The following is a 13434-nucleotide window of genomic DNA, read 5'->3' on the forward strand; positions in this document are numbered from 1 at the left end:
TCTTTACTCCACTGTATTGCCTTTGTTTACTTTGTCCACAAAGGTCCATCTAGTCAAGGCTATGGTTTTTCCTGTGTTCATGTATGGATGTGAGAGTTGGACTGTAAGAAAGCTGAGCGCCGAAGAATTGATACTTTTGAACTGTGGTGTTGGAGAAGACTCTTGAGAGTCCCTTAGACTGCAAGGAGATCCAACCAGTCCATCCTAAAGGAGATCAGTCCTGGGTGTTCACTGGAAGGACTGATGTTGAAGCTGAAACTCCAATACTTTGGCCACTTGATGTAAAGAGCTGACTCATTTGAAAAGACTCTGATGCTGGGAAAGATTGAGGGCAGGAGGAGAAGGGGACGACAGAGGATGAGATGGTTGGATGGCATCACTGACTCAATGGACATGGGTTTGGGTAGACTCCAGTAGTTGGTGATGGACAGGGTGGCCTGGCGTGCTGTGCTTCATGGGGTCGCAAAGAGTCAGACACGACTGAGAGACTGAACTGAACTGAACTTGTCACAGATGCTGTACCTATATATTTTCTTGTCACTACCATACTGTCTTGATTACTGCAGCTTGATATAAATCTTGAAGTCAATCTTTCAACTGTGCTCTTTTCCTTTACTATTGTGTTGGCTATTTGGGGTCTTTTGCTTCTCCATTTAAGCTTCAGGCTTGATTGCTTGATGTTCACAAAAGAACTTGCTGGAATTTTGACTTACATTGCAATAAATCTGTAATTGAAAGTAGGAAGAACTGACATCTTGATAATACTGAGTCTTCCTGTCCACGAACATGGAATATCTCTTCATTTATTTAGTTCTTCTTTGATTTATTTCATTAGAGCTTTATAGTTTTCCCCATACAGATCTTAAGCATATTTTGGTATACTTATATTTCAGTATTTCATTTTTGTGGGTGCTAATATTAATAGAATTGAGTTTTAAATTTCAAATTCCGTTATTTATGGCTAGTATATAAAGAAGTGACCAACTTTTGCATATTAATCTTGTACCTGCAACCTTGCTATAAATGCCTTATTAGTTCCAGGAGATTTTGTTAATTTCTTTGATTCTCTACATAGACAATCATATCATCTGCTAACCAAGACAGTTTTATGTCATCCTTCCCAATCTGGATACCTTTTTCATTTTATTTTCTTGTCTTACTGCACTAGCTAGGACATACAGTATAATGTTGAAAAGGAGTTGTGAGAGGAAAAATCTTTGTTTTGGTCTTGATCTTAGTGAAAATTTTCAAGCTTCATACATTAAGTATCATGTTATCTGTAGGTTTCTTGATAGATATTCTTTGTCAAGTTGAGTAGTCCCCCTCTATTCGTAGTTTACTGAGTTTTTATCATGAATGGGTACTGGAGTTTGTTATATGCTTTTCCTGCAGCTTCTGATACAGTCATGTGATTTTTTTTTATCAAATCAATGATGCATTACATTAATTGACTTTTAAAGGTTGAACCAGCCTTGCATACATAAATGAGATAAAATCCCATTTGGTTGTGGTATATAATTCTTTTTATATATTGTTGCATTCAATTTGCTAATATTTTGTTGAGGATTTCTCCATCTATGCCTATGACGCATGTTAGTCTGTGTGGCTTTCTTTTCTTGTACTTTGTCTGGTTTTAGTATTAGCATAATTCTGGTATCACAGAATGAGTTAGGAGGTATTTCCTCTAGTTCTATTTTCTGAAAGTGACTGTAGAGACTTGGTGTGATTTCTTCCTAAAATGTCTGGTATAATTCACCAGTAAACACATCTGGGCCTGATGCTTTCTGCTCTCAAAGGTTATTAATTATTGACTCAATTTCTTTAACAGGCAGAGCCTTTTCATATTATTTACTTCTTCTTAGTCTAGTTATGGCAGCTTGTGTCTTTCAAGGAGTTGGTCCATTTCCACTAGGTTATCAAATTTGTAGGCAAATAATTAATTGTCCATAGTATTTCTTTATTAGCATTTTAATGTACATGGGTTGCACAGTGATGTCCTGCCTTTCATTTCTGATATTAGTGTCCTCTCTCTCTTTTCTTTTTATCTTTTTATGTGCTTTATTTTACAACCAAAGTTTAAAAATATAGCAGAAAGCACAGCAGGCAAAACATAGATTAAACATTCTTTGCAAAAAATTTACCACAGAAAAATTTTTAAAGGTAATTATAAGCATACAAAATGATGTAAGTTATACTGATAGGTAATTCCCCTTCTTTTCAAGTTTCCAGTGGAATTATTAAATTTATATAAGGTATCAAACTTCTGGAAGAAAATCTGGTCAGAAACCATAAGAATAATAAAATCAGACTCATCTCAATGCAAATTTAACATAAAAAAAATTTTTTTTAATTTATTTTTTAAAATTTGGAAGAAAATCTGGTCAGAAACCATAAGAATAATAAAATCAGACTCATCTCAATGCAAATTTAACATAAAAAATTTTTTTTAATTTACTTTTTAAAATTTTATTTTATTTTTAAACTTTACAATATTGTATTAGTTTTGCCAAATATCGAAATGTATCCGCCACAGGTATACCCGCGCTCCCCATCCTGAACCCTCCTCCCTCCTCCCTCCCCTACACTCCCTCTGGGTCGTCCCAGTGCACCAGCCCCAAGCATCCAGTACCGTGCATCGAACCTGGACTGGCGACTCGTTTCATCCATGATATTATACATGTTTCAATGCTATTCTCCCAAATCTCCCCACCCTCTCCCTCTCCCACAGAGTCCACAAGATTGATCTATACATCAGTGTCTCTTTTGCTGTCTCATACACAGGATTATTGTTTTTTAATAAAATGTTAACATTTGTAACCTACTGCTGTACTGAAATTCAACTATTATATGAGCAACTTATTCCCAGAATGTAAGAATACTTTCATGTTAGAAAACTTAATATGATTTCTCTCAAATATAGATAAAGGGACCCCCTCCCCTTTTTTTCCCCTTATTTAGCCTGGCCATAGGCTTATTTATTTCATTGATATTTTGTGTGTTTTTTTTTTTTTTTACTTTAAATGTAGGCTTTTATTGCCCACTTGAACTTTTTTTTAATTAATCAATTTATTTTAATTGGAGGGTAATTTCTTTACAATATTGTGGTGGTTTTTGCCAGATGTCAACATGAATTTAATAAGCTTTCAATATTTTCCTATTTTTAATTTGATAGGTTTTTATTCTAAATTTTATTATTTTCCTTCTGTTTACTTTAGATCTAACTTGCTCTTCTTTTTCTAGTATCCTAAGGTAGAAACTTGGAGAAGGCAATGGCACCCCACTCCAGTGCTCTTGCCTGGAAAATCCCATGGACAGAGGGGCCTGGTGGGCTGCAGTCCATGGGGTCGCTGGGAGTCGGACACGACTGAGCGACTTCACTTTCACTTTTCATTTTCATGCATTGGAGAAGGAAATGGCAACCCACTCCAGTGTTCTTGCCTGGAGAATCCCAGGGATGGGGGAGCCTGGTGGGCTGCTGTCTACGGGGTCATAGAGAGTCGGACACAACTGAAGTGACTTAGCAGCAGCAAGGTAGAAGCTAAGATGATTAATCTTACATCTTTCTTCTTTTCTAATATATGCATTCAACGCTACAAATTTCCCTCTAAGTAATGCTTCTACTACATCTGACAAAGTTTGATAAGTTGTGTTTTCATTTTCATTTAGTTCAAAATATTTTTAAGTTTCTCATGAGATATTTTCTTTGACTCGTTTTATTTATAAGGGTGGTGCCTTATTCCCAAGTATTTTGGAATTTTCCAGCTATCTTTTTGTTATTGACATCTAGTCTAATTCCACTGTGGTCTGAGAGCAGACAATGTATGATTCCTATTCTTTTAAAATATGTTAAGGATTTGTTATGGTTTAATTTATGGCTTAGAATGTGGTCCATCTTGGTGGATATCCCATGTAAGCTTGAGAAGAATGTGTATTCTGCTGTTGTTGATCTATAGATGTCCTTATATCCATGTGATTGATGATGATATTGAATTCAGCTATGTACTTACTGATTTTATACCTTCTGGATCTGTCCATTTCTGACAGAGGGGTGCTGAAGTTCCCAAGTATGACAGTGAATTTATCTCTTTTTAAAGTTCTGCACTTCTGCCAGTTTTTACGTCACGCATTTTGATGCTAAATTGTTACACACGTACACGTTAAGTATGCTAGGCCTTTTTGACGGCAAACAATGCCTTTCTTTACTTCTAAAAACTTTCCCTACTCCGAATTTCACCCTGTTTGAAATTAATATAGCTATTCCCACTTTCTTTTGATTAGCATTATCATAGTTTCAATAAAGTCTTAATCTTATCAATCAGAGTTGTTTTCAATTCCTGGTCTGATCATTTCAACAACCCTGAGTCTGGTTCTGATGTTTGCTCTATTCTGTGTTTTTTGACTTTCAGTGTTATTTTTTATTGTTAGGTCACCATGATGTAGTGAGTAAAAGGAACTGCTGTAAACAGGCTCTTAGTAATGTGGTGGAAGTTGTGTGGGGAGGGGAAGTGTTCTTACTGAGCCTGGGCTTCTGGACTGTGAACTTAAGACAACCTTGTCAGCTATTCTCCCCATTTACCTGTTTGGACAGAGTGACTACAGTGGGCTGGGATGGGTTATTTCCCTTCTCTCAAGTTAGTTAGGTCTGATAAAACCTCAGCAAGTTAGGTTCTAGTTGAAGACACACCTTGTTAAGAAGGACAGACCGCTCTGGTACATCTGACAACTGCTACCCCTATTGTTAGTACAAGGGGTATTATCCTCTGACATTCACTGTGAAAACCTGGTAGAGCTCTAGGATGTAAAACTGATGAAACTGTGAGGGCTCCCCAATGATGAGGGTCCCCTGGAGTTTCTGTATCTCAGACTTGTCTGCGCTGAGCCACCAGCAATTTTTCAAGTATTCAAGTACTTGTTCATGCTTCCTTGCACTGGCACTGCTTTCCTACAAGGGTTCCTGATCTCCTAAGTTGTGATTCTCTTGATCACTGTCTCCAACTTGGAGGGTAGGAGTTCATTCTGTGATACTACTTTTCTTACACAGTGTCAGACTTTATTTTTCTGGGCTCTAAAATCACTGCAGATGGTGATTGCAGACAGGAAATTAAAAGATGCTTACTCCTTGGAAGGAAAGTTATGACCAACCTAGAGAGCATATTGAAAAGCAGAGACATTACTTTGCCAACAAAGGTTCGTCTAGTCAAGGCTATGGTTTTTCCTGTGGTCATGTATGGTTGTGAGAGTTGGACTGTGAAGAAGGCTGAGAGCCGAAGGATTGATGCTTTTGAACTGTGGTGTTGGAGAAGACTCTTGAGAGTCCCTTGGACTGCAAGGAGATCTAACCAGTCCATTCTAAAGGAGATCAGTCCTGGGTGTTCTTTGGAAGGAATGATGCTGAAGCTGAAACTCCAGTACTTTGGACACCTCATGGGAAGAGCTGACTCATTGGAAAAGACTCTGATGCTGAGAGGGATTGGGGGCAGGAGGAGAAGGGAATGACGAAGGACGAGATGGCTGGATGGTATCACTGACTTGATGGATGTGAGTTTGAGTGAACTCCGGGAGTTGTTGATGGATAGGGAGGCCGGGCGTGCTTCAATTCATGGGGTCACGAAGAGTTGGACATGACTGAGTGACTCAACTGAACTGAACTTTTCTTACAAGTCTAAGAACTGTTGATTTTTCAATTTGTTCAGCCTTTTACTTGGTATTAGAACAAAGTGGTGATTTCCAAAGTTCTTACATGCTAGATTGGAAACTGGCAGTATTCTCTAAAGTTTTAAAACATAGGATCCTATGATCTGCAAATAGTTTTACTTCTTCCTTCCCAGGTTGGATGACTTCTATTTCTTTTTCTTGTCTAATTCCTCTGGCTAGAACCACTAGCATAATGTTAAATTGCAGTGGTGAAAATGGGCATCCTTGTCTCATTCCTAAGGGAAAATTTTTTTTAATCATTTATCATTGAGTATGATGTTAGCTGTGGGTTTTTCATAAATGCCTTTTCTCACGTTAAGTACATTCCCTTCTATTCTTAGTTTTCTGAGAGTTTTTATCAGGAAAGAGTATTGCATTTTGTGAAATTAAGATGCACCAATTAAGATGACCATGTGGTCCCCCTGTTCACTTTGTTTCTTTTAATGTGATTTATTATATTGATTTATTTTCTTACATTTAACCATTCTTGCATTCCTGGGATAAACCCCACTTTACTATGGTTTATAAGCTTTTTTTTTTTTTTGGTTTATAAGCTTTTTAATATGACTTTGGATTTGGTCTGTTGGTATCTTGTTGAGAATGCATGTATCTATATTCATTAGGAATACTGGTCTGTAATTTTCTTCTTACATTATTCATGTGGTTTTGGGATTACAGCAGTGTTGGCCTTCAGTTCAGTTCAGTTCAGTCCAGTCACTCAGTCGTGTCCGACTCTTTGCGACCCCATGAATCGCAGCACACCAGGCTTCCCTGTCCATCACCAACTCCTGGAGTTCACTCAGACTCAGGTCCTTCGAGTCGGTGATGCCATCCAGCCATCTTATCCTCTGTCATCCCCTTCTCCTCCTGACCCCAATCCCTCCCAGCATCGGAGTCTTTTCCAATGAGTCAACTCTTCGCGTGAGGTGGCCAAAGTACTGGAGTTTCAGCTTTAGCATCATTCCTTCCAAAGAAATCCCAGGGCTGATCTTCTTCAGAATGGACTGGTTGGATCTCCTTGCAGTCCAAGGGACTCTCAAGAGTCTTCTCCAACACCACAGTTCAAAAGCATCAATTCTTCGGCGCTCAGCCTTCCTCACAGTCCAACTCTCACATCCATACATGATCACAGGAAAAACCATAGCATTGACTAGATGGACCTTTGTTGGCAAAGGAATGTCTCTGCTTTTCAATATGCTATCTAGGTTGGTCATAACTTTCCTTCCAAGGAGTAAGCGTCTTTTAATTTCATGGCTGCAGTCACCATCTGCAGTGATTTTGGAGCCCACAAAAATAAAGTCTGACACTGTTTCCACTGTTTCCCCATCCACTGTTTTCCCATGAAGTGATGGGACCGGATGCCATGATCTTCGTTTTCTGAATGTTGAGCTTTAAGCCAACTTTTTCACACTCTACTTTCACTTTCATCAAGAGGCTTTTTAGTTCCTCTTCACTTTCTGCCATAAGGGTGGTGTCATCTGCATATCTGAGGTTATTAATATTTCCCCCGGCAATCTTGATTCCAGCTTGTGTTTCTTTCAATCCAGCGTTTCTCATGATGTACTCTGCATATAAGTTAAATGGCCTTAGGGAATGAATTAGGAAGTGTTCCCTATTCTTATATTTTGTGGAAGAGTGTAAGAGGAACTGGTGTTAATTCTTCCTTAAAAGTTTGGTTCAGTTCACTAGTGAAGTTATCTGGTCCTGGACTTTTCTTTGTCATGGGTTTCTTATTACCAATTCATTCTCTTTGCCTGTTATAAGTCTGTTGAGACTTTGTATTTTATCTTGCATTTAGATAATTTGCATGGGTCTCGATCTATCCATTTCACCTAGATTACTTTGTTGGCACAGAGTTATTTAGAGTATTCTCTTATAATCCTTTTGCTTTTTGATGACAGGTAGCAACATCCACTTTCACTCCTGATGTTAGTTGTTTCCTCCCTTCCTCCCTCTCTCTGTCAAGTCTAGCTAAAGGTTTGTCAATTTTGCTGATCTTTCAAAGAATCAGCTTTGGTTTCATTCTATTATTATTCTCTTCTCATTTTACTGAACTCTGCTCTAATCTTTATTTACTTCCTTCTGCTAGCTTTGTTTCCTTTGCTCTTCTGTTTCTAGTTCTGTAAGATATAAAGTTAGGTTACTGATTGAGACTCTTACTTTTTAATAGAAGCATTTACAGCCACAAATTTGCCTCTGAGTACTGCCTCTGCTGCATCCCATGTGGTGTTTTCATTTGATTAGCCTACAGGTATTTTCTAATTTTCATTGTGATTTCTTCACTTGACCCATGGGTTGGTTAAGAGTGCCTTGCTTAATTGACACATATTTTAACATTCCAGTTTTCCTTATGATACTGATTTCTAGCTTCATTCTATGGTGAAATTGGAGTAGACACTTTGTGTGATTTCAGTCTTTTTACATTTATTGAGATTTATTTTGTGGCCTAACCTAATATCTGGTCTATCCTAGACAATGTGTCAATCGCACTTGAGAAGAATATATATTCTGCTGTTGTTGGGAGGAGAGTTCTATATATGTGTTGTTAGTTATAGTTGGTTAAATTGTTGATCAAGACATCTGTATCCTTATTTATCTTCTGTCCACTTTTAGAAGTGGGGTGCTACAGTTTCTAACTTTCACTCAATTCTATTGAAAAGTATTCTCAATGCAAATAAAGATTCCTATAACCTTTTAAAGGAGCCAAAATAAGTTTCAAAATTTATATGTATATAAGTTTAATTCAAGACATTCCCACTTTTAGAATATCTTAAAGAAATGATAATAATCCTAAAATATAATGAAATATCCTAAAATTATGATAATAATCATAGCTAACAGTTACTGAGCCTTTACTTTGTATCAGGCCATTGGCTAAGTATTTTCAATGTGTTAACTAATTTATTGGGTAGTTTTATTATTACCACAAATTTTTAAAAGATACAAGAGATTATGAGTGCTTGATCAGTGGGTTAATATATGTGATTGGAAGTCTTCATGCAGCAGTGATTAGTAAAGATAAAAAAAAGGGGAAACTAGCAGATAGAATGGTACTGAGAATTAGAAAACCTGGGTTTAAATTGTACTCTGTCATTTAAGACTGTAAATCCTAAACTCTTCTGAGTTTCACTTTCCTCAAATGCGAATAATCTCTAAGATTTCTTTCAGTTTGTACCTTCTGATTCTGGTTTTTAACAAAAGCATCCAAAATAGTGCTGGAAACGAAGCCGTCCCTGACTGACAGTTATTTGAGATGGTAATGCAATGACTTCTATATACTAATTCTGTTCTAGAAGTCTAGATTTTTATGGAAGAAACATTTCTAATTTGGAAAGCTAAACAAGACCATGGAATCACAATTAATCAAAACAAAACAAGAAAAACCAATCCCCAAAGCAAGAAATAAAATCTAGTTCATATTTGTATTTAAAGCAGAGAAAAACTTACTTGCAACCACTATTATTCAATTTTCAGAGAACAAGCAAGTTCTAGCCAATTCTACCACATCATTCATTCACTGATTTAACACACTTATTAAACAAGTATTGAAAATTTGGTCCTGTGCCAGGATAATAATATACCAGCCTATGCTTTCAATAAACTAAGTCATAGTTTAGATGGGGAGACATTTTGTGAATAAATAATTATAATAAAAGCTATTGTAAATTTATTAACAAAATTCTAAAGCACCACAGAATTAGGAATACTTAAACTTCCTCAGAAGACATTCAACTTAATTCTTTCATTTGTTGGATGAATAAGATACTAGACTAGGCCTGCAAGGAGTGTGTGGAGGTGGTGGCTGGCAGACAATGCTGAGGAAATGGGATATGCAAAGGTTAGAGTCAGGAAAAGGCAGACATCATATTCAGATTATAATTTAGTGCTACAGAAATATGATATCCATTTAATCCTAATTCTCTCACTTTGACATACATAATAACATTATTATAGCTATCAGTAACCGAACACATGTGATGTAGCAGCTTACATACATATATATGTACTCCTTATGTAAAACCAATGAGATAGGGTTTTACAAATGAGAAAATTAAAGTCCAAAGAGACTAAATGTTTTGTCCAGCATTAAACAGCAAGTAACTGATGAGGCCAGGCTTTAAAACAATAAAGTCCAACTCTAGAACTGGCACAAGGATTTCTCTTCCTAAGCACTTCTGTTGAGATATTTCAGTTCAGTTGAGTCGCTCAGTCGTGTCTGACTGTTTGCGACCCCATGGACTGCAGCACGCCAAGCTTTTCTGTCCATCACCAACTCACAGAGCCTACTCAAACTCATGTCCGTCAAGTCAGTGATGCCATCCAACCATCTCATCCTCTGTCATCCCCTTCTCCTCCCACCTTCAACCTTTCCCAGCATCAGGGTCTTTCCCAAGGAGTCAGTTCTTTGCATCAGGTGGCCAAAATATTAGAGTTTCTGCTTCAGCATCAGTCCTTCCAATGAATATTCAGGACTGATTTCCTTTAGGGTAGACTGGTTGGATCTCCTTGCTGTCCAAGGGACTCTAGAGTCTTCTCCAACACCACAGTGTTCAAAAGGATCAATGTTCAAATGCATCAATTCTTCAGTGCTTAGCTTTCTTTACAGTCCAAATCTCACATCCATACATGACTAGTGGAAAAACCATGGCTTTGACTAGACAGACCTTTGTTGGTAAAGTAATATCTCTGCTTTTTAATATGCTATCTACGTTGGTCACAGCTTTTCTTCCAAGGGGCAAGTATCTTTTAATTTCATGGCTGCAGTTACCATCTGCAGTGATTTTGGAGGCCCAAAACATAAAGTCTCTCACTATTTTCATTGTTTCCCCATCTATTTGCCATGAAGTGATAGGACCGGATGCCATGATCTTTAAGCCACTTCTTCACTGTCCTCTTTTACTTTCATCAAGAGGTACTTTAGTTCTTCTTTACTTTCATAAGGGTGAAATTTCACCACTTTCATATGGTGAAAATGCCTTAAGGCTGGTGTCATCTGCATATCTGAGGCTATTGATATTTCTCCTGGCAATCTTGATTCCAGCTTATGCTTCATCCAGACCTGTATTTCGCATGATGTAGTCTGCATATAAGTTAAATTAGCAGGGTGACAATATACAACCTTGACGTACCCCTTTCCCAATTTGGAACCATTCTGCTGTTCCATGTCCAGTTCTAACTGTTGCTTCTTGACCTGCATACAGATTTCTCAGGAGGCAAGTCAGGTGGTCTGGGATCCCCATCTCTTTGAGATTTTTCAGTTTGTTGTGATCTACACAGTCAAAGCCTTTGGTGTAGTCAATAAAGCAAAAATAGATGTTTTTTTGGAACTCCTGCTTTTTTGATGATCCAGCGCATGTTGGCAATTTGATCTCTGGTTCCTCTGCCTTTTCTAAATCCAGCCTGACCATCTGGAAGTTCATGGTTCACATACGGTTAAAGCCTAACTTGGAGAATTTTGAGCATTACTTTGCTAGCATGTGAGATGAGTGCAATTGTGCAGTAGTTTGAACATTCTTTGGCATTGCCTTTCTTTGGGATTGGAATGAAAACTGACCTTTTCCAGTCCTGTGGCCACTGCTGAGTTTTCCAAATTTGCTGGCATATTGAATGCAGCACTTTCACAGCATCATCTTTTAGGATTTGCAATAGCCCAACTGGAATTCCATCACCTCCACTAGCTTTGTTTGTAGTGATGCTTCCTAAGGCCCACTTGACTTCACATTCCAGGATGTCTGGCTCTAGGTCAGTGATCACACCATTGTGATTATCTGGGTCTTGAAGATCTTTTTTGTACAGTTCTTCTGTGTATTCTTGCCATCTCTTCTTAATATCTTCTGCTTCTGTTAGGTCCATACCATTTCTGTCCTTTATCAAGCCCATCTTTGCAAGAAATGTTCCCTTGGTATCTCTAATTTTCTTGAAGAGATCTCTAGTCTTTCCCATTCTATTGTTTTCCTCTATTTCTTTGCATTGATTGCTGAGGAAGGCTTTCTTATCTTTCCTTGCTGTTCTTAGAATTCTACATTCAGTTGGGTATATCTTTCCTTTTCTCCTTTGCCTTTAGCTTCCCTTCTTCTCTCAGCTATTTGTAAGGCCTCATCAGATAACCATTTTGCCTTTTTACATTTCTTTTTCTTGGGGATGGTCTTGATCCCTGTCTCCTGTACAATGTCACGAACCTCATTCCATAGCTCATCAGGCACTCTATCTATCAGATCTAGGCCCTTAAATCTATTTCTCACTTCCACTGTATAATCATAAGGGATTTGATTTAGGTCATACCTGAATGGTCTAGTGGTTTTCTCTACTTTCTTCAATTTAAGTCTGAATTTGGCAATAAGGAGTTCATGATCTGAGCCTCAGTCAGCTCCTGGTCTTGTTTTTGCTGACTGTATAGAGCTTCTCTATCTTTGGCTGCAAAGAATATAATCAATCTGATTTTGGTATTGACCATTTGGTGATGTCCATGTGTAGACAAGACAGAGGGTCTAAGACATCTAACCATGCCTCCCATGAGATTACCAATGTATCTCATCCAGGTATGCAGACCTTCATAAATATTTTAACTCCTTCCTAACAGATTTCTCCACTAAACACAGCCTTCCGTTTCCTTGCAGCATGATTAAGAAGTCTACACCAGCTTCCTACTGATGAGAATTAAGAATACTATATTTGAAGGACAGCTAGTTTTTACTCCATACCAAAAGGAGCACACAACTAGTAATCATGTTAGGCATAAAGGGGAGAAAATTTATTCAACTTGATAAACATGGTATCAAAAGTTACCTTCAGTCCCTCTAGTTCATTCTCCAGTTGCTTAGAATAGTGCTCACTCTGTTCACGCAATTTCCTGTCTTTAGATGCTTCAGCAGCCACAGCTTCTGTACGAACTTCCAGCTTTTAAAGGAAAATGAAAAAAGCTGATTTCATGATTATAATTGTTTCTCTAATAAAATGTTTTCCCCATGAGAATTTACCTTGCAATAGGGAGATAACTCAAATGTTGAAATTCATATTAAATAACATTACCAAACTAAAAAAAAAAACAAAAAACTTTTTTCAAAAATTAAATGAAATATATATTATTTCACTAGTCTGAAAAAGCAGCTTTAATCACTACCCCATGGCCACTACAAAATTTGCCTGACTACTAACCTCTTTTTTGGCTCTTTCTGTTCTGCGCAGTTCTTGCCTTAAGCTTTCAACTTTTTGCATCACCAGGTCCACCTCTTCTTCCTTATCTCGGACATGGCGAGCAAGTTTCTGTTTTTGGGTGTGCAATTCTGTTAGCCGCTCATTGATCTCCATGAATTCCTGCATGGCCAGTTTCCTCTGACAGTGTGCGTCTTTCAGCTCTTTGGATTGGTTTTTTAATCGCTCACTAGCCTGGACTAGTTCCTACAGTTTTGTAAAAAGAATATAAGTTACCAATTCTGCAACCTAGGGACCAAATTTGGCCATCAAATTAGCTATCATGAAGCCAAGAAGAGCCAAAATTATTCACCTTGGAATAAAATTAAAAGAAATGAACTACTTTTGAACAGATACTAGTAGCATGATGCTCTGTTCATATTCTCAATTTCTTATGCTAACATTCTAACTGCAGAGATTTAACCTGAATTACCTTCATTTCAATAAATAAATAAATGGTACAGAAATGAAAGATACAATGATCAAAATAAAGATTTTGTGAAATGTAATGGCTATCTGTAAGGTTTAAAAAATTATATCAAATGATTA

General features: G+C 37.4%; 1 protein-coding gene across 19 annotated transcripts in view; it reads right to left on the bottom strand.

Annotated features, from left to right (window-relative positions):
- Positions 1 to 13434, bottom strand: part of CDC42BPA (CDC42 binding protein kinase alpha) — a 299393-nt gene that overhangs the window by 87601 nt on the left and 198358 nt on the right. For 17 of the 19 annotated variants that reach the window (XM_070768074.1, XM_070768072.1, XM_070768070.1 and 14 more), the window contains 2 exons: positions 12850 to 13092; positions 12481 to 12591 (listed from right to left, as the gene is read on the bottom strand). In XM_070768074.1, coding sequence (XP_070624175.1) covers positions 12481 to 12591; positions 12850 to 13092 — 354 coding nt within the window. The remainder of the gene's footprint in view (positions 1 to 12480; positions 12592 to 12849; positions 13093 to 13434) is intronic. The other 2 variants (XM_070768077.1, XM_019976046.2) reach the window with 1 other exon arrangement.

The sequence above is a fragment of the Bos indicus genome, chromosome 16, assembly GCF_029378745.1.
Source record: "Bos indicus isolate NIAB-ARS_2022 breed Sahiwal x Tharparkar chromosome 16, NIAB-ARS_B.indTharparkar_mat_pri_1.0, whole genome shotgun sequence".
Taxonomy (NCBI): domain Eukaryota; kingdom Metazoa; phylum Chordata; class Mammalia; order Artiodactyla; family Bovidae; genus Bos; species Bos indicus.